General features: G+C 42.8%; 1 protein-coding gene across 8 annotated transcripts in view; it reads left to right on the plus strand.

The window, feature by feature from the left end:
* MCF2L2 (MCF.2 cell line derived transforming sequence-like 2) overlaps window positions 1–20,856 on the plus strand; it is a 304,091-nt gene that overhangs the window by 43,440 nt on the left and 239,795 nt on the right. For 6 of the 8 annotated variants that reach the window (XM_069975106.1, XM_069975108.1, XM_069975112.1 and 3 more), the window contains exon 1: window positions 10,294–10,555. The exons of the other annotated variants lie outside the window; for them this stretch is intronic. In XM_069975106.1, the coding sequence (XP_069831207.1) occupies window positions 10,477–10,555 (79 nt within the window). In that variant the 5' untranslated portion in view covers window positions 10,294–10,476. Of the gene's footprint in view, window positions 1–10,293; window positions 10,556–20,856 lie in introns of those variants that run through there. 8 annotated transcript variants of the gene reach the window in all.

The raw sequence follows: 20,856 nt of genomic DNA on the forward strand, positions 1-20,856 counted from the left end.
TGCGCCTTAATGGCGCTGATCCCGGCGCAGAATTCTATCGCTTACGGCTGCAGCAGCCGAAAGCAATAGAACACTGATCTCATGGATCTATGCAGTATATCTATACTGCATAAATCTCAGTGAGAGATCAGAGAAATCGCCGCCCGACGGTCTGCGCACGCGATATGTAAATGAGAAGAGATGAGTCCGACGTCCATAGGAAATCACTGCTCCAGGTACGGATAAAAAGTACAGATCATGGCGCAAAAAATGACACCTCACACAGCCCCATAGACCAAAGGATAAAAGCGCTGTAAGCAGTGTCGGACTGGGGTACCTTGGGCCCACCAGGGAATTCAATTCTAGGGGCCCACCCTACATATACCAGATACAACCAAACCTTTGCACAGCGCTGTGTATGTGACCAGCAATGCTGGCTCACTGCTGGTAACTTGTCAGTCACTCTATGCAAACAGTATAGGATGCCACATAATTATCTTGAAAGGAGAAGTCCCACTAAAGGGGAACTCCAGGTAGAGGTTAAAGAAAATGAAACTTCTGCAGAAGCATAAAGCATTACTTACCTATGTATTCCATTTTTTGAAACTACTAAAAATCCATTTGTTTTGGGGGGTTTTGTTCTGTTTTGTGTTTCTGCACTTCCTGGTTTATCAGTTGTACACAGTACTACAGGTTCCAGAATGCAATGCTTTCACTCAGCTGTTCATCACAGTCCTCCACCCTGCACATTCCCCACTCAAAGCTGCTGCAGAACATCTAGGCTGTGTTCACACATTGCAGTTTTATTGTGTTCCTGAATTATTTGCAGTAATTTATGATTCCATTGTGGTCCCACACAGCACGCTGTATTCTCTACCTGTAACACCACACAGCACACTGTATTCTCTACCTGTAACACCACACAGCCCGCTGTATTCTCTACCTGTAACACCACACAGCATGCTGTATTCTCTACCTGTAACACCACACAGCACACTGTATTCTCTACCTGTAACACCACACAGCACGCTGTATTCTCTACCTGTAACACCACACAGCATGCTGTATTCTCTACCTGTAACACCACACAGCACACTGTATTCTCTACCTGTAACGCCACACAGCACGCTGTATTCTCTACCTGTAACACCACACAGCACACTGTATTCTCTACCTGTAACACCACACAGCAACGTTGTGTTCTCTACCTGTAACACCACACAGCACACTGTATTCTCTACCTGTACCACCACACAGCACACTGTATTCTCTACCTGTAACACCACACTGTATTCTCTACCTGTAACACCACACAGCACGCTGTATTCTCTACCTGTAACACCACACAGCATGCTGTATTCTCTACCTGTAACACCACACAGCACACTGTATTCTCTACCTGTAACGCCACACAGCACGCTGTATTCTCTACCTGTAACACCACACAGCACACTGTATTCTCTACCTGTAACACCACACAGCAACGTTGTGTTCTCTACCTGTAACACCACACAGCACACTGTATTCTCTACCTGTACCACCACACAGCACGCTGTATTCTCTACCTGTAACACCACACAGCACACTGTATTCTCTACCTGTAACACCACACAGCACTGTATTCTCTACCTATAACACCACACAACACGCTGTATTCTCTCCCTGTAACACCACACAGCAGGCTGTATTCTCTACTTATAACACCACACAACACGCTGTATTCTCTACCTGTAACACCACACAGCACGCTGTATTCTCTACCTGTAACACCACACAGTACATTGTATTCTCTCCCTGTAACCCCACACAGCACACTGTATTCTCTACCTGTAACACCACACAGTACATTGTATTCTCTACCTGTAACACCACACAGCACCCTGTATTCTATACCTGTAACACCACAGAGCACACTGTATTCTCTACCTGTAACACCACACAGCAAGCTCTATTCTCTACCTGTAACACCACACAGCATGCTGTATTCTCTACCTGTAACACCACACAGCACTGTATTCTCTACCTGTAACACCACACAGCACGCTGTATTCTCTACCTGTAACACCACACAGTACGCTGTATTCTCTACCTGTAACACCACACTGTATTCTCTACCTGTAACACCACACAGCAAGCTCTATTCTCTACCTGTAATGCTGATACTGGAATAAAGTAAAGAACTTTTTGAATTTTTTTTTTCATTTCCACACACATATTATGATCAAGCATCTTTTATCTTTGAAGTTGAGCCCCACAATAAGGCTCTGATCCTCTCTGCCGTTTAGCATCATTTACATGTGTCACTGCATCATTTTTGTGAATACACCGCAGTACTGCAATGACACTCCAACATGTGTGAATACAGCCCTAATTCCACTGCACACTTCTGCACAATTAGAGAAATCAGTGCTGCACCTGCTTTTGGCCTGTCAGAGATGGTGAATCACTCAGGGGACTGGGGGATCCATCACGCCCTGCCCCCTGTCTGCATCATCAGCCTGATCTCAGCAAACACACACAATGTGAGACAAAGGCATGGAAGATTTTTCTCCTAAGAGGGGGATAGCAGAAGGAGCAGGAGACAATGTGGATTTGCTCAGACGCCATTTTTTTTCACTTCTTGGATTTCTATCAGCTACCAGTGTGGCAGTGGCAGAACCATACAGATACAGTTATACATTGTATAGACACATATATTTAACTTTTAATGTATTTTTAATAGAAAACACATTTTTCTTATCCGGAGTTCCCCTTTAAACTGACAAATCTCAGGCAGGCAAGAACATAATAACGAAAGTATACTTACCTGTACCCGTGCCCTTGTATTTTTTTGCACTTACGCTGTTTACTGTCCATGATCAGGAATGTGATCGTTTAATATTTTTGGAGAATATGCAAGCGGCGATACCAAATATGTTTATTTATTTATTTGTATTCATAAAATAGGAAAAGGGGGGTGAATTAAAAAAAAAGCAAGAATGGGAGGTATTTCAGTATGAATTTTGGGAGTCTATGTAGAACAGATGGTATAAAGTGGCCTCCATCATAACTATATGGGAAGGTATGGAGGTCATGGAGCAAAAAGAATAAAAACGTCGTGTGAACGAGACATTAATATGGTGCATTTTTACACCGTCTAGTTTAAAGGGGTTATCTAGTGTGCGGGCACTTTTTTTGGGAGGCTGAAATAAAAGATGTCCACTCACCTCCCTGGTTCCAGCGGCTGGTCACTCATCGCGGCGCTCCGGTCCCTGCTTCCCGGCCGCTTCCTGGTGTCTGACGCCGCCGGGATCCGTTTGAAGTCAGCTCGGATCCCGCCTCCTTCACTAAGTGGCTGAGCGGCCCTGAGACGTAGCGTCTCGGGCGGCATCAGACACGAGGAAGCGGCCGGGAACCGGGTACCTGAGCGCCGCGATGAGTGACCCGCCGCTGGAAACAGGGAGGTTAATGGACGTCTTTTATTTCAGCCACCTCCTCCCCGGTCCCCCCCAGAAAGTGCCCCCATGCTGGAGCACCCCTTTAAGTTTCCACTGTCAAGCTAATTGACTTTTTTATTTAATTTAAAGAGGTACTCTGGCAAAAACTTTTTTCTTCTCAAACCATCTGGTGTCTGAAAGTTATATAGATTTGTAAATTACTTCTATTTAAAAGTCTTCCAGTACTTATCAGCTGCTGTATGTCCTGCAGGAAGTGCTGTGTTCTTTCCAGGCTGACACAGTGCACAGTCTCTGCTGCCACCTCTGTCCATGACAGGAACTCTCCAGAGCAGTAGCAAATCCCCATAGAAAACCTCTTCTACTCAGTTTGTGTCATGAACAGAGGTGGAAACAGAGAACACTAAGTCAGACTGGAGAGAATACACCACTTCCTGCAGGACATACAGCAGCTGATAAGTACATTTTAAAAAAAAATAAAAGTTAAATACAAATCTTTATACACCAGTTGATTTGAAAGAAAAAAAAGTACCAATTTAATTCTACTAAATTCACTACAAATGTGAACCAAGATTTAGAGTGTTGCACATCTTCCTGCTTTTTGGTGTTTTTTCTGGCACTTTTTCTGCCACGTTCTCATTTTAGTGTAAACTTTAGTTCTCATTTTATCCCCTGTGGGACTTTTTCGGTACAAATTATATGATTCTTTATCATGTGATTCCAGGTTTTATGTTAGAGAACTGGGGAAAAAAAACGCTAATTTCCATATAGACATGACAATATTCCCCCCTATAGAAGCTTGTGGCAAAACACAAAAAAAACACCATAGCAGAAAAATGTCCTATGGGTGTTGTGTTTCGATTTTCCCCACTGACTAACATCTGGTCTCATTCTTGAACCCCAAAAATGCCATATGACATATTTCTGAAAAACGCCTAGTCTGAGTCCAGCCATATAGTACATGAGAACATACTCCTCTCCTAGTTATTCACAGGATAAGGGATAACAAGACCTATAGAGAATTAATGGAGCACTGTCCCCACTGTTTATTTGAGGGGGATAAGTTTCCCACATTCTCATAGGCACTGGGACCCCAACCAATCAGCTTGATATCCCCTATCCTGTGAATTTTGCAGGGGGGGGAGGCAGCTACCTAGCCCACACCTGCATGTATGGGTGTGGGGGCACAATACTCTGCCTTGCCCCTGATCCTGCCCACACACACAATAGTCACTGGGTTATGAATATATGATGTATATTTATGGTGGTGTCCGTGTAGCTATGATTGGTGTGACCCTGTCACTTGATAAAACCTTTTGCCAAGCCTTGTAGATGAGGGTATGAACCTTGTGATGCATGTTTTTTCTTCAAGATTTGAGTGTTCCTTTAATCCAGGGATATGCTCATACAAGCAGGAGTTCCACCAGCCACCGCTCTATACTCTTTTTGCGCATTGTGCAGGTGATAGATCTGTGTAGCAGGCAGATGTCCAGCTTTATGCAATATGTGATGGACTCCCAACTCCCCCAAGTTAAACCAAAGAACGCAAAATAAAGACATAACACATTGTAATCAGGTGTCAAAGGGTCCCAATTTTATTTAAAATTACATGACACTGAAAATGGCAGACCCCCGACTCACGAAGAGTCACCTCCAGCACTCAGGCGAGGAAAACCCCCCTGTGGGGGAAACCTCGAGGGAGCCATGGCTGGAGAGCTGCTCCTCCCCTGGGCTTAGAGGGTAATGCCATACTATAAGTATAATAAACTGGATGTGAGAGAGATGAGGCTGCAATATCTGTCACCTTGTTGATGGCTAGGCGGCTGTATCTCTTCTCCTTCACAGATCCAGGTCCCCTGCTAGAACCTCCAAATTTCATCAATGGTAGGGGCAGTAAATTCATCAAGCTCAAGGTCCTCTGGCGCATCCAAGATGGCACTGATCAGGGTGCGGTGCATTGCTTTATGGAACCTTCTTTATGACATAAGCGCTTGTCATCACAGTGCATGGTTGCCATGGTTACTGCAGGTAAACACATCTGAAGCATTAACTCATTAATGACTGGCGATGTGCTTTACTGCAGAGGTCACTAAACACACTTGTGACCAAGCAAACAGCCTATGGTTAGGCCACGAAATAATATGGTTTGATGTGGCCCATAGCAACCAATCACAGCTCAGCTTTCATTTCTCAAATTAATCTGGTAAAATAAAAGCTGAACTGTGATTGGTTGCCATGCACAATTTAGCCAGTCTAATCTGCCCATAGCAACCAATCAGAGCTCAGCTTTAATTGTATAAGAGCTTGTTAATATATGAAAGGTGATCTGTGATTGGTTGCTATAAGCGAATCAGATTGTGTTTTGTCTCTGGCAGGTTAATAAAGCTGCTCCATTGCTGTAAAATCTTATGATGATGATGATGATGACTGAAAACACAGGACATCAAGCTTTCCCATAATGCTTTGCAGTCAGCTCTTCCTCCATACCTCCCAACTTTTTGGAGGGGCACTTGTGGTTCACAGACATTTCTATACACAGTTTAGAAAACCACTGGTATACAGTTATATACGGCGGATTTGTTAACATGAATGAGACGGCTGACAATCTGATTTTGTTGTATGTGGAAAGGGAAGCCAAAGAGTATTACTACATATCCCAGGCTGTCATAGGAAAATCGGTGATCACCCGATTAGTTGATCAATGGAGAAACTGCACTGACTGTACAAAAGGGGCTGTCAAGTTGTTTAAAAGTAAAATAGTCCACAGTATTAAAGGGGTACTCCAGCAAAAAAAAAAAAAAATTCAAATAAACTGGTGCCAGAAATTTGTACTTTACTTCTATTAAAAAAATCTCAAGTCTTCCAGTACTTATTAGCTGCTGTATGTTCAGCAGGAAGTGGTTATTCTTTCCAGTCTGACACATTAATATCTGCTGCTAAAGTAAGTAACTGTCCAAAGTAAGTTCCTGGCATGGACAAAGGTGGAAGCAGAGAGCAATGTGTCAGACTGGAAAGAATACACCACTTCCTGCAGGACATACAGCAGCTGATAAGTACTAGAAGGCTTGAGGGGTTTTAGTAGAAATAAATTAAAAATGTATATAACTTTGTGACACCAGTTGATTTGAAAGATTTTTTTCTTAGCTTGACATCCCCTATCCTATGGATTTTAGGGGGAGCACCACCTTGGGCCCACCTGGGAATTTGATTCTTGGGGCCCACCATACCTTACACCAGATATAATAAGCACCAAACCTTTCACATTACTATAGTGACCTTGCACAGAGCTGTGTATGTGACCAGCGATGCTGGCTCACCACTAGTAACTCTTCAGTCAGTCTATGCGAACAGTATAACCCGCCACTTAAAGGGGTAGTGCGGTGGTAAAAAATTATTCACAGGATATCACAGACATATCGCTGCTAAATAAGTCGTTTGTCTTTCAACATGTTGAAAGACAAACGACTTCAACGATCAGCCAACATGAACGATGTCGGCTGATCGTTGCCCCCTATTCCACGGGGCGATTATCGTCCAAATACGGACGATAATCGTTCCATGGAATAGGGCCTTAACTACCACCGATGCTGCGACTGCATCGTTTAGGTGTAAGTGACAGGAGCAACTCCTGTCACTTACTGATTGAGACCCCCGCACTGTGTATAAACATGCATATCGCTGTATTCAGACTGACCTATAGAATAAAGATAACATGCCAGTTTTACCGTAAAGTGCATTCTGTAAACACGGCACCCCCCCAAAATTGGCGAAATTGTATTTCTTTATCCCAATATCAGCCCATAAATTTTATTTTGGGCAGTGCTCATCATTCATTTTATGGTGGACTGAAAGGAACCATTACTAAGTACACCTGTTCCTGAAAGAAAGAGGAAAAAAACAAAAATGAAAAATGAAAATGATCAATAAGGTCATTCTAGGCTCTGTCCTTAAGGGGTTAAAAAGGTTTTGACTTTACTTTCAATGAAATAATACCAAATACCAGTTGTGACTGACAAGACCACCTTAAATAAAAGTGCAGGCTCATACAAATGTATATTCTGTCCCATTAATATTCAGAGGCTTTTATGACAAACTAGAAAACTAATCATTTTTCAGAGTAGGAAGAATGGGAAAACATAAAACCACAAAGCAATAGAATCCACGTGTGTGTGTGTGTATGTATGTACTACTAGTTTTTTGCTGTAGAAATTTTCCTGTATTTCTATCATGTAACCTCTGTGATTCTCCTCCTGCCATCCACATCCAGTGTGTTTGGTAGCATCTCAGAGCCCTCCACCTGCTGACCATCCATTGATCTGATGCTATAAGAACCTGGGTGCCAGCAGATAGTGCTTAGGGGGGTTGCAGTTTTTCACTTGATTTGTTTACCATCTGGAGCCGGACCTGATGTAGGAAGGCGTCATTATACACACAGCCTTCCAGTGAGGCAGAAGGATGGACAGGCCCCAAGGGTGCAAAGTCTGGTCTCTGTGTAACCACGAGCAGCTGCTCCTCACCCTCCTCCACCTTACAAGAGGGAAGAACCAAACCAGGGTCAAAAGAGATTGTGTAATATATTGTAATTATAGTCATATTATCATGAAATAAATGGGCTACATAAAGCTCACTGTGAGGCAAGGTTATCTATTTAGTGCATGAATAAGACATTTCCTGAGAGTCTGGTGCTAAAGAACTGATCAGCCCTGTTCCCTACACTCCAACACCACACACTTGTTCAGAAATACACAGAACCTAATAAGCCCAGGTTGCATCTGGCCCTGTATACAGTGATGGTGTGGTCACACATACAGTATTCAGAGTGCTAGTGAATTGTTCTCATGATAATTTGCACCAGTAATTCTTCACCAACGCCTGCAGATTTTACAGCTCAATCTACTTGCAAAATTGTATTGCAGATTTTTGCAGATGGCCTATTAAAGGGAATCTATCACTAGGTTTATAATGTTGTATTTTAGGGCAGGGCATTAAAGGGGTAGTGCGGCGGTAAAGAATTATTCACAGAATAACACACATTACAAAGTTATACAACTTTGTAATGTATGTTATGTCTGTGAATGGCCCCCTTCCCCGTGTCCCACCACCCCCGTCCGTGTACCCGGAAGTGTGTGGTGCATTATACATTACCTGATCCGTGTCGAGGGCCGTCCGCCATTTTGTGCCAAACGTCATCTTCGGACGGACAGACGAATCCTTGCCGCCACGTCACAACTGTGCTCAGCCGCGATGCTGTGCGTCATCCGATGCTCAGCCGCGATTGGCTGAGCATAACTGTGCTCAGCCGATCGCGGCTGAGCATCGGATGACGCTGCAGAGGGCGGCCGGCATTCGGGACAGTCGGAGCTGTTCGCCGGCCGGCCGAAGAAGACGTCACTGACTGAAGATCGGAGACCGTGGTCGGCACGTGACAGGTGAGTATAGCGCACCACATTTCCGGGTACACGGGTGGGGGTGGTGGGACACGGGGAAGGGGGCCATTCACAGACATAACATACATTACAAAGTTGTATAACTTTGTAATGTGTGTTTTTCTGTGAATAATTCTTTACAGCCGCACTACCCCTTTAATACATTGATGTATGGCTTCCATCGTGTAGCTGTTCCCTGGATGTACAGGAGGATGACTGCTATGCCAGCCTGATGCCCCTGCCCACTGGTCACTGAAAGACAGCTGCCTGTCTGTACATAGCCACTGATAAATGGAGGGTATAGATCCTCATGAATATTGAGGACTAGCAGTGAGGCTGACCATGTTTTTGTTTAGGCTCAGTAAAACAAAAAATGCAGCGTGAACCCAGGTAACCCTGGATCCATTTAAAAGGGTAGTCCAGCAACATTTTTTTTCTTTCAAATTAACTGATTTCAGAAAATTTTATAGATTTGCAATTTAATTCTATTTAAATATTTTAAATCTTTTAGTACTTATGAGCTGCTGTATGTCCTGCAGGAAGTGATGTATTCTTTCCAGGTTTGATACAGTGCGCTCTGCTGTCACCTCTGTCCATGTTAGGAACTGTCCAGAGCAGGAAAGGTTTTCTATAGGGATTTGTTACTGCTCTGGTCACAGACAGAGGTGGCAGCAGAGAGCACTGTGTCAGACTGAAATGAACACACCACTTCCTGCAGGGCATACAGCAGCTTATAAGTACTGGCAGACTGGAGATTTTGAAATCAAAGTAAATTAGCACTGTTACATGTAAATGTTAGCACTGATACATAAACAGTGTAAATAATGTAGATAGTAAATGATATCATAGATAGATAATGGTGAATGCATAGACAGAAAGCTAGTAGATAGCACACCTAGTCTCGTCATATATATAACACATGAATATATACGTATATAGATAACATTAGATATATACAGTATATCAATATAAATGATATAATAATAGATGATGATATAATGATTGATAGTGTGATATATAACTATGGGATGGATATGATAGAGTTACATACAGTAGGTAGATACCTCACTAAGTCCTCTCATATAGAAACACATATAGCTGATGTTACCTGTATACACTAAATAAATTGGAATAGATAGGAGATAGATGGATATAAAGGGAGTTAGATGAGTGGAGAGAGGTCATATCATTGGCTAATGGGACGTGTGGTTGATCCCTGTATGAGGTGACCTTGTCAGGCAGTGGATCCCTGGGATCGCCTGCTCTGAAGGCATCACGTCATTGCTGTGTGTGCCTGATAGGAGCTCCAGTCCTGGCTCCAGCCATCCGGGCTTTCCTCCCATCAGCAGCAGCAGCATCTCCTTCCCCATAGCCCCTGGAGGCAGGTGCTGAGCCCGCAGCCATGTACTGCGGCCGGGGAATGCAGCAGCAGCGGTAACTGGCGGCCAGAGCGGTCCCCATTGTCAGGCGGCATTCTAGTCCCCAGAGCGGCGCTCCAGTGCTGACTGCTGGCAGCGTGCGTTGCCTAGTGACAGGTGGCTGTCAGCCTGGTGCGCTGGGAGTGGCACTGGCTTTGTACGCTGCACACACCGGCACATTGCAGTCTGGCGGGGAGCGGGGAGCATCTTCACCGGGAAATGCTTTATTGGCTGAGGGAAGAAGAGATGTCACACCAGGAGCTCACGCAGAGGCTGTCCACGGTCATCACCCATGTCGGTAAGAGCTGCTTACATCATGTCTGACTGACAAGGTGCGGGCATTGTATAGGGGTGTGCGGGGGCTGACAAAGACGCTGCCGCCGGTGCTCAGGTGCATCCCCATCCCTCCGGCCTCACCATTGTGTAGTAGTGCAGCATGTGTGATGGATGGACTGCGGGGACACTGACTGGGAATGTGGCTGGCTGCCCTCCTCCCTATGTGTGTGATTGCTTACACCCAGCGCTGACACACGCATCCATGTGCTGCTCAGGAGGGCCACTATGGGATAGGCTTGTAGTGGTGGGGTGTGTGTTGTCATACTGATACTGGATGTACCCATATATGAAATGTATCTATCTACTGTATCTATCTATCTATCTATCTATCTATCTATCTATCTATCTATCTATCTATCTATCTATGTTATATCTGTCTGTATCTCTATGTAGCTGTCTCCATCATGTATAATAAATACACCAGTACTTAGTGTTTACCCTAAATGTAAAGCCCTATATGTATATATATATATATATATATATATATAAAGTGCATGAGTCATGAGTGGTGCTGTCATGTCTGCAGCAATTTCCCTATTGCATTCTATGAAAGATTCATGACAACCAGTGTGCTAGGTATTACAGCTGCAGCAGGGGTTGTCACCCAGATGGTCCAGACTCTGAAACCACATATTTTCCATAGTTACATTGTGATGTATCCCCCACTTCCATACCACAGCATAATGCAGCTGGTGTTGTTCAGGGGTCCAGGAAATGGAGAACTGTAATTGAAAGAATATTGTTCTGTATTGGGTCATTTATTTCCAGTAGAGATACTGTTTTATGCTTGTATCTGTTGTTTTTCAGTCATTTATAAGAACTTCAGGTAGGTTTAGATAGGGAACACTGTGTAATAAAATCCAAATGACTATATTGATAAACCAATAGCATAGAAACATATCAAAAATCATTAAAGAATTTAGAACTATACATTAGAAAAGCTGTCAGTGTGAATGAGAAAGAGATGACTTACACACATTTATAAGCAATATTAAAAAAGACTTTAACATTTTTGGTACAACAATTTCATAAACTACCCCCCCCCCAAAAAAAAAAATCACAATTTATATATATAATATGAAACAGTCCAGCAACAGCAAAAAATTAAAAGGGCACTCACCCCTGGATGTGATCTTCTTTATTTGTGCATTATTTACAATACTCAGGACATACTGGGCTCCTCAGCTGAATGCCAAACACCTTATGTGAAGTAAGGTCAACAACTGGTTCGTACACATGCACGCTTCTTCAGACCCCGCATGCGCGCGAATCAGCTGTTACCTTACTTCACATTAGGTGTTTGGCGTTCAGCTGAGAAGCCCAGTATGTCCTGTGTATTTTAAATAATGCACAAATAAAGATCACATCCAGGGGTGAGTGCCCTTTTCATTTTCTACTGTTGCTGGACTGTACCTTTAATTCTTATACTTGAGAGAAGTGAGCACCAACCATTGATCCTACACTGTGCATGCACCCAATTGGCCATATATAAAATTTCCGTCATCGGTGATCCCTCTAGGAGTAGTGCCGGTAACTATTGCTTCTTATGTGTTTGATATATAAAATGTAAACTACTGACACTAAATGGATGTAAGAAAAATTGACAGAATAAATAAAACAACAAAAAAAAAAACAACACCTAACCAGATGTTGACAGGAAAGTAACTGCACCCTACGCTCATTTGCTATCATAGTAATCAACTTATTATTGTGCCAGTTTTCGACAAGCTACCATATTATGGTCACATGTCTTAACTCAACCACAAATTTAAAGTGAATGTACCAGCAGTACATTCGCTTTAAGATTTTTACATGGATAGAACGGCGCCGGGGGGAAGTCGGTGCTGCTGTCCTCTTTCTAAACTGTGGCCCACGTATGGCATCGTTCTATTCCCGAGCATCGGCCGGGAGTGAAGCACTGGAGGCGGACCAGCCCGCCCCCAGTGGGAGGAAATCTCAATCCCTCTATAATGCAGCTCCATTGATTTTAATAGAGCCGCGTCATAGAGGGGCGGGGTTTTATCCCACTGGGGGTGGACTGGCCCCGGCCGGTGATTGATATACACACGTTTGGGGGAACTTACTAAGATCAGGGTCTTACAGTCCTGCTTCCTTAGCATTCATCTGATTCCTTAACTGATGTACACCTCTTAATAACTTCTGCAGCGTCCATCTTACACACTGCATATCTCAGTTATAATATATGCTAGCTCTCTCAAGTATTTTGAAATAAATACGGCAGCGCATAGGCCAACTCCCACCCCCTCCCCAACTAATCTCTGTCCTCTTTTTTATATTTGGATGCTGTAAACTGTCCAAAATGTTAATTGATTTTCACAAATGGGAGCTTGCACAACCATTTACAACTTTTCCAGGCCAAACTCCCCCATTTACCTTATTGACTGTGGCAGAAGTGACTGCATAGCTGTGTAGGTCACATTAGGGCAGGTATATGTATACTTTGTATATAAACATTGTGTTGCTGTACTTGATATTTTGTCCTCATCTCTGTGCTTTTTATGGAGGTTGTTTTTTCTTGCATGTGGTGTATCTGTTTATTTGTGGATTTAAATAAATGATATATATTAGTCTAATTGGCATGAGTTATTTATTGTTTTTTATGGGTTGTAGGGAACTGTCGGTTTTAGATCCCTATAAAAACTAACTTTTATTGCTATGCTCTTTTAAAAAAAATATATACACCATAAAGTGCTCAGAAAGCTAATCTCAATAAGGCAGCTCTAAACCAGGGTCCGATAGTGGGTGTGGTTAGCTGTGACTGACAGATGATACGTATCTGTGTTTGGGTGTTCTCATGCCTCTATGCACCCGCTGGCACAATGTTTACAGGCATAAAATGATAAAGAGTTGTTGTGCCTTCTAATAAGCTCCTGAAGGTCTATCTAGGCAAAGTACCTGCATTGCACTATGCCTCAGGTGACAGACAAAAGCTGTATGCAACATTTTCATCTAACATAGGTAAAAACATACATTTTTCTTTCCAAGTCATTAGGGTTACAGATATGATGTTCAACAACTAATACATCTGTTTTATATGACAAAACATGCATCAAGTAAGTAACTTCTAAGAATATATATATATATATATATATATATATAAATATATATATACACACTACCGTTCAAAAGTTTGGGGTCACCCAAACAGTTTTGTGTTTTCCATGAAAAGTCACACTTATTCACCACCATACGTTGTGAAATGAATAGAAAATAGAGTCAAGACATTGACAAGGTTAGAAATAATGATTTGTATTTGAAATAACATTGTTTTTACATCACACTTTGCTTTCGTCAAAGAATCCACCTTTTGCAGCAATTACAGCATTGCACACCTTTGGCATTCTAGCTATGAATCTGTTGAGGTAAGCTGGAGAAATTGCACCCCACGCTTCTAGAAGCAGCTCCCACAAGTTGGATTGGTTGGATGGGCACTTCTGGCGTACCATACGGTCAAGCTGCTCCCACAACAGCTCAATGGGGTTCAGATCTGGTGACTGCGCTGGCCACTCCATTAACGATAGAATACCAGCTGCTTGCTTCTGCTGTAAATAGTTCTTGCACAATTTGGAGGTGTGTTTAGGGTCATTGTCCTGTTGTAGGATGAAATTGGCTCCAATCAAGCGCTGTCCACTGGGTATGGCATGGCGTTGCAAAATTGAGTGATAGCCTTCCTTATTCAGAATCCCTTTTACCCTGTACAAATCTCCCACTTTACCAGCACCAAAGCAACCTCAGACCATCACATTACCTCCACCATGCTTAACAGATGGCATCAGGCATTCTTCCAGCATCTTTTCATTTGTTCTGCGTCTCACAAACGTTCTTCTTTGTGATCCAAACACCTCAAACTTGGATTCATCCGTCTACAACACTTTTTTCCAGTCTTCCTCAGTCCAATGTCTGTGTTCTTTTGCCCATCTTAATCTTTTTCTTTTATTGGCCAGTCTCAGATATGGCCTTTTCTTTGCCACTCTGCCCTGAAGCCCAAAATCCTGCAGCCGCCTCTTCATTGTAGATGGTGACACTGGTGTTTTGCGGGTACTATTTAATGAAGATGCCAGTTGGGGACCTGTGAGGCGTCTGTTTCTCAAACCAGAGACTCTAATGTGCTTATCTTCTTGCTTAGTTGTGCAACGTGGCCTCCCACTTCTTTTTCTACTCTGGTTAGAGTAAAAAATAAGGACATTTCAATGTGACCCCAAACTCTTGAACGGTAATGTGTATATATACACTACCGTTCAAAAGTTTGGGGTCACATTGAAATGTCCTTATTTTTGAAGGAAAAGCACTGTACTTTTCAATGAAGATAACTTTAAACTAGTCCTAACTTTAAACAAATACACTCTATACATTGCTAATGTGGTAAATGACTATTCTAGCTGCAAATGTCTGGTTTTTGGTGCAATATCTACATAGGTGTATAGAGGCCCATTTCCAGCAACTATCACTCCAGTGTTCTAATGGTACAATGTGTTTGCTCATTGGCTCAGAAGGCTAATTGATGATTAGAAAACCCTTGTGCAATCATGTTCACACATCTGAAAACAGTCTAGCTCGTTACAGAAGCTACAAAACTGACCTTCCTTTGAGCAGATTGTGTTTCTGGAGCATCACATTTGTGGGGTCAATTAAACGCTCAAAATGGCCAGAAAAAGAGAACTTTCATCTGAAACTCGACAGTCTATTCTTGTTCTTAGAAATGCAGGCTATTGCATGCGAGAAATTGCTAAGAAATTGAAGATTTCCTACAACGGTGTGTACTACTCCCTTCAGAGGACAGCACAAACAGGCTCTAACCAGAGTAGAAAAAGAAGTGGGAGGCCGGGTTGCACAACTGAGCAAGAAGATAAGCACATTAGAGTCTCTAGTTTGAGAAACAGACGCCTCACAGGTCCCCAACTGGCATCTTCATTAAATAGTACCCGCAAAACACCAGAAATCGCTCATTTTGATCTTTCAACATGTTTTCAAATCGCCGTTGATCGTTCGCAAACAATTCGCAGATTGTTCCGTGTAAACAGTCGTTGCGAAAGTCCGGCCCCCCGCTCATCCGCAGCCCGGCCATGCATCCTACAGCCCCCTTTCCCCCGGCCGGCTCGATCGCCACTCCCGCCGGCCCGATCGCCACCTCGCCGCCCCGATCGCCACCCCCGCCGCTCCGATCACCACCCCCGCCTCTCCGATGGCCACCCCCGTCGCTCCGATAGCCCCCGCCGCCCTGGCCACGAGCATACCTTAACTGCTCGGCGTAACGGGTGTTTGAAATTCCCGACTCCCCTCTTCAGTGCATTGATTGGCTGAAGAGGGGAGTCGGGAATTTCAAACAGCTCCTCTTCAACTAATCAGTGCTGCCGAGCATTGATTGGCTGAAGAGGGGAGCCCGGAATTTCAAACAGCTCCTCTTCAGCCAATCAGTGCTCCTCTTCAACCAATCAGGGGGCCGGCTGCGGGCGGGCGATCTTAAAACGATCGCAAAACGATTTTTCCGTACGATATATCGTACCGTCTAAACGCTGATCGTTATGTCAAAAAAAGTTACTCCGACATCGTTAATCGTACGATCGGGCAAATTATCGTTTCGTGTAAACGTAGCATTAGTCATAATCTTGTCGAAAGGGATTAACTTTTAGACAGTGTTTGTAGACTAACAGAGAGGCAAGAGAATCCTTGACCAGAGAGGGCACAAGAGACATTCCTCATATTAAAGCGAATGTACCATCAGGTACATTGCTTTAAGATTTTTACATGAATAGACTGTAAAATGAGCTATAAAAAAAAACATCGGCCAGTTGGGGTCAAATGTCTATTAGGAAAAAAAAATTAAAGCAAATGCACCATAAGGTACATTTTACATGAATAGACTGGCACCAGCATTTTTTCTGATGGATCTTTTCTGATCCAGTCAGTAGAGTATACTATCTGCAGAAACTGCATTAAAGATTTCAGAGATCAGATCATCTAATATGGACAATAGTTTGGATGACTATGTGCACCACAATGTAGTAAGATATTAGTATTTGAAAACTGCTTACATAGATAATCATAGTATATGTCATATGGGGGATATTCTGCAATTAGAAATAGCATTACAGCTAGAATGGAATATCTCCATTCTAGCAATAGAAACACCATTACCAGAATGATGCAGTATCGCTCTGCAATTTCTTAAATAGCCTTTTGCTAAGTAGGAAGCAATGGAACATCAAGCTCTAAAACAGTGCATTTAGTTTATTTATAACTGAGGTCTGGATCCTATATATGACAGACATGCACGCTCCAGCACAACCCATCAATTGGTCCTCTCCTACAGCTACTTATTAACATGTGCAGTGGGATGTAACATAAGTGTAATGTCATTACACTTGGGCAGTCCAACACAGCACATCATCCTGCACTCTTACCTCAAGTAGGGATGAGCGAACCGGCCGAAGTTCGGGTTCGAACCCGAACCTCGGCCGGTTCGCTCATCCCTAACCTCAAGTTCCCAGACCTGACCTGTGAGTCCAGCATTTTTTGTGCCCAGTCTCCAAACTGCAACAGCCTGTCTGCTCTTCCTGCTTACTCACACCCCCCCCTTGGCCCCTCCATAGGTTATAATTGACACGGCAAACTAGTCTTTACTTTGCTCCTCTAAAATGTAGACAACTTTGCCTGATAATGAACAGATTAGAAGTGTGTGTGTGTTGGGGGGGGGGGGGGGGGAAGGCTGCAAAACAACTTTTTGAGTACAGAAAGAGGCTTACTTAAAATCACTTTTACTAAAAGTTTTAAATGACAGTTACACAACCAGAATGTTTAAAGGGAACCTGTTTCTAGTTTCATGCCAACTGAACCATGGGCAGTAAAATGATGTATGAGTTTTATGGTTGTCTCTGGGCCAGGAATGGGAGTCTTGAGTCATTGTAGTGGTCTTGATTGAAAGATTTTTCCCGTTTTGCATTTTGGGATAGATCCATCAGTCAGGGCAGCATAAATCTAGTGACAGTTTCCCTTAAAAATGTGATTTATTTAATTACCACAAATATATGAGCTATGACCTGAGCTGTGATTGGTTGCTGTGGGAAAAGCCACACAGAGTGACAGCTTCATAAATCTGGGCCACAGTTACTCTTATTACAAAAAATGATGATCTACTCTGAAATGGTGTGGCGTTTCACATAAATGGTAGTCTTAAAACCAGATGGGAATGGGGTAACTAGTTTATTTGATTGTACACAGTGGGTTAGAAACTGCACATGCAAAATGAATTATATTAACACAATAAGCCAGTATAAACCAGTGCTATTTCCCTAATGGTAAGATTTTTATATGTGCAAGAAGTGCAGACTTTTGAATTGAAGCACATATGCCCAGTGCAGAAATCAAACCTGCTCAGCTGAGTGTACTTCTGGGTATCCGCAGGCCCATAAAACGTGAAGATTTCAGCATATATAGATGACTGCTTACATCTTGTTTTCCCACTTGACACATTCATAGTTTAATATTTTTTTCTGATACCCTTACTTACATCCGTACATTAAATCAGTCGCCTTGTTTTTGGCTTGTTTGTCACTAACGTTAGAGGGCATGTTTCTCTGTGCATGGCACTGCCATACATTGTCAGTTGTCATGGTTACTTTACAGCTATAGAAGGAAATCTGAATTAGAACTGTTTAGTAAGGATCTAAAGCATTTGACACTATACTTTATATGACATATTATTAAATTAGAACTTTGTATATTACCAGCTTTCAAAAAAAAAAAATATGCTAAAAGTTTTGTAAAATATTAATAGCAATATGTACAAAGCTACAGTTACAGCTCAATAAACACATCAAATAAACTCTTACATCAGATTACAGGAGTGGCATGTCTAGAATATAATAACCTACATGGTATTGCTTGCAACTTGCCAAATACGCACAAATAACATGCATTACTGTTTGGGGTTTCTACCACTGTGTCCCCTCAAATTGATCATGTGTCAGGACTGGTCAGGGTACTAACACAAGACACAGAGACAAGTGCAACCCTCATGCTGTCCCACGCCCATTGTCCCGGCCTACTTGCCTCAATGTGTCCTAAGCGACATGGTACATCTTGGTGACAATCCCTGTGCTAAAATACTGTAGGTGTAACAGGACACAAGACCAATACAAAACAATTACGAGACCAAGGACAAAAATACACAATGGCAGGTGGTCAGCAAGTTAGGGTCAAACCAGGAGAGGGGCAATGAGCAAAGTCAATGAGGCAAACTAAACTCAGAAAAAACCTAAAGACTAAAATAAAGACCAGATCAGAAGGCAAACATGTAGTCAGGGACACAAGCCAAAGTCAGGAAACCAATAAGTCAGGATAGCTAGCACAGAGTAAGAAGCAAATATAGGAACACAAGTTGAACGCTATAGCAGGCATTAGGCACAGTGAATTCGTTTTAAAGGAAACCAGAGGTTACTGGGGTAAACAGATAAGAACTAGGACGGGAATAAGGCTGTCAATCACTGGCCAGGCAAGGAGTTAAAGCAAATGTACCATCAGTTACAGTGCTTTAAGCTTTTACATGAATAGACCAGCACTGGTACTGGTACCACGGTCCTTTTGAACCGCAGTTCCCGCACCTGGTGCTGGTCTATTCCCAGGTTCTGGCCCGGCCTGAAGCACTGGAGGCGGGCCCACTGACCTCAGTATGATGAAACCCCTTTCTTCTGTGACACAGCACCGGCATCCCTACGTCGGCATCGGTTTATTCTTGTAGAATACTTAAAGCGATGTACCTGATGGTACATTCGCTTTCACTGTTAGGCTACGTTCACACAGAGCAAAAGGAGCGGATTACGCAAGGAAATATTTCCGCCTGAAATCAACTGACGCTGAATTCCGAGCAGAATATAAGCAGAATGTAAGCAGAATCCCTGCGTATTCTGCTAGGAAAGTGTTCAGCTCGTAATCAGCTCTTGACAAATTCAGCGAGGAATACTCGAGGAATCCGCGCTGAATCCGCATGCATTCAGCGCTGAAATTCAGCGAGTATTTGGTGAGTAAACTAGACTATACCAGAACATATACTAGAATCCTTCTCCCCCCCCTTTTCCCCATTTCCGCGCTGATTCAGCGAGTAATTTCCGCTTGTATTACGCTTGTATTCCGCGCTGAATACGCGCGTATTCCGCGCTGAAACAGAAAATCAGAGCCCCATTGATTTGTATAGGCTTCCGCTAGCGGAAGAATGAACATGTTCATTCTTCTGGCAGAAAGCGGATTAGTTCAGTGCGGAAATTCCACTGTGTGAACTGCAGAGCAGAATTTCCATTCAACACAATGGAAATTAGCTCTGCACCTATTTTAACGGCTGAAATTTCAGCGCTGATTCAGCGCAGAAATTCAGCTGCTTTTGCTCAGTGGGAACGAGCCCTTAAGGTGCTAGTAAAATTCACTCCAGAAAATGCAGGGTGTTAACCAGAATGTATCAAATAGGCTAAGACAGAATCCACCTAGGGATGACGGATGTGGGCAGCACGGCGTCTGCTCACATCAACTTTAGAAAATAAATGTAGTATATCTAATGTATGTAGAACATTATATATGCAAAAGAAGGTACAATCAACTCCACTTTTATTTATATATTTACAAATTCCAATGTTTTAAAATACACACTGACATCTTTCAGAGTATATGGCAATGGACACCTTAAAGAAATGTTTTTTTTTCTTTATTCTTGCTTTTTACTTATAATGATACAAAGACATTTTGCTGTATAAATGTTACTTCTCTACACTTATACACAGCCTATATGATTGTCCCCTACAAACTACCTTGTATGTGTTTTTCTCTCTATCTACAGACTGTGTGATCTGTCCTCCAAGGTTTCTCTCCCCCACCCACAATCTAAGCTGGTGTGTAACCCCCTTCCTGTTGCTTTCTAACACCGAGAGCAGAAAGTCCATCTGACAGACTTATCTATCTCTTCAGGAAACAATCAACACTAAAAATATCAGTGCAACGGTTCATAGCCTTTAAGGTTATAGGTACAGGGGGTTTTGAGCTATAGATAGGATACCAGATAGTGGCAGGTAACATTTGCTGTAGCCCCTAATTAATTTACCACCCCAGTATAGACTATTGCATTTCCTCTGGCTGTCCTTCTCTATTTTTGGATCGCATGCCCAGCAGAAATCTGTTTAATAATTTATTAGGAATTATTCATTACCTAACAATTTGTGAGAAGTATGAGAAATAATCTGTCTGTAGACAGTGGCATAC

The sequence above is a fragment of the Dendropsophus ebraccatus genome, chromosome 6 (assembly GCF_027789765.1).
Source record: "Dendropsophus ebraccatus isolate aDenEbr1 chromosome 6, aDenEbr1.pat, whole genome shotgun sequence".
Taxonomy (NCBI): Eukaryota; Metazoa; Chordata; class Amphibia; order Anura; family Hylidae; genus Dendropsophus; species Dendropsophus ebraccatus.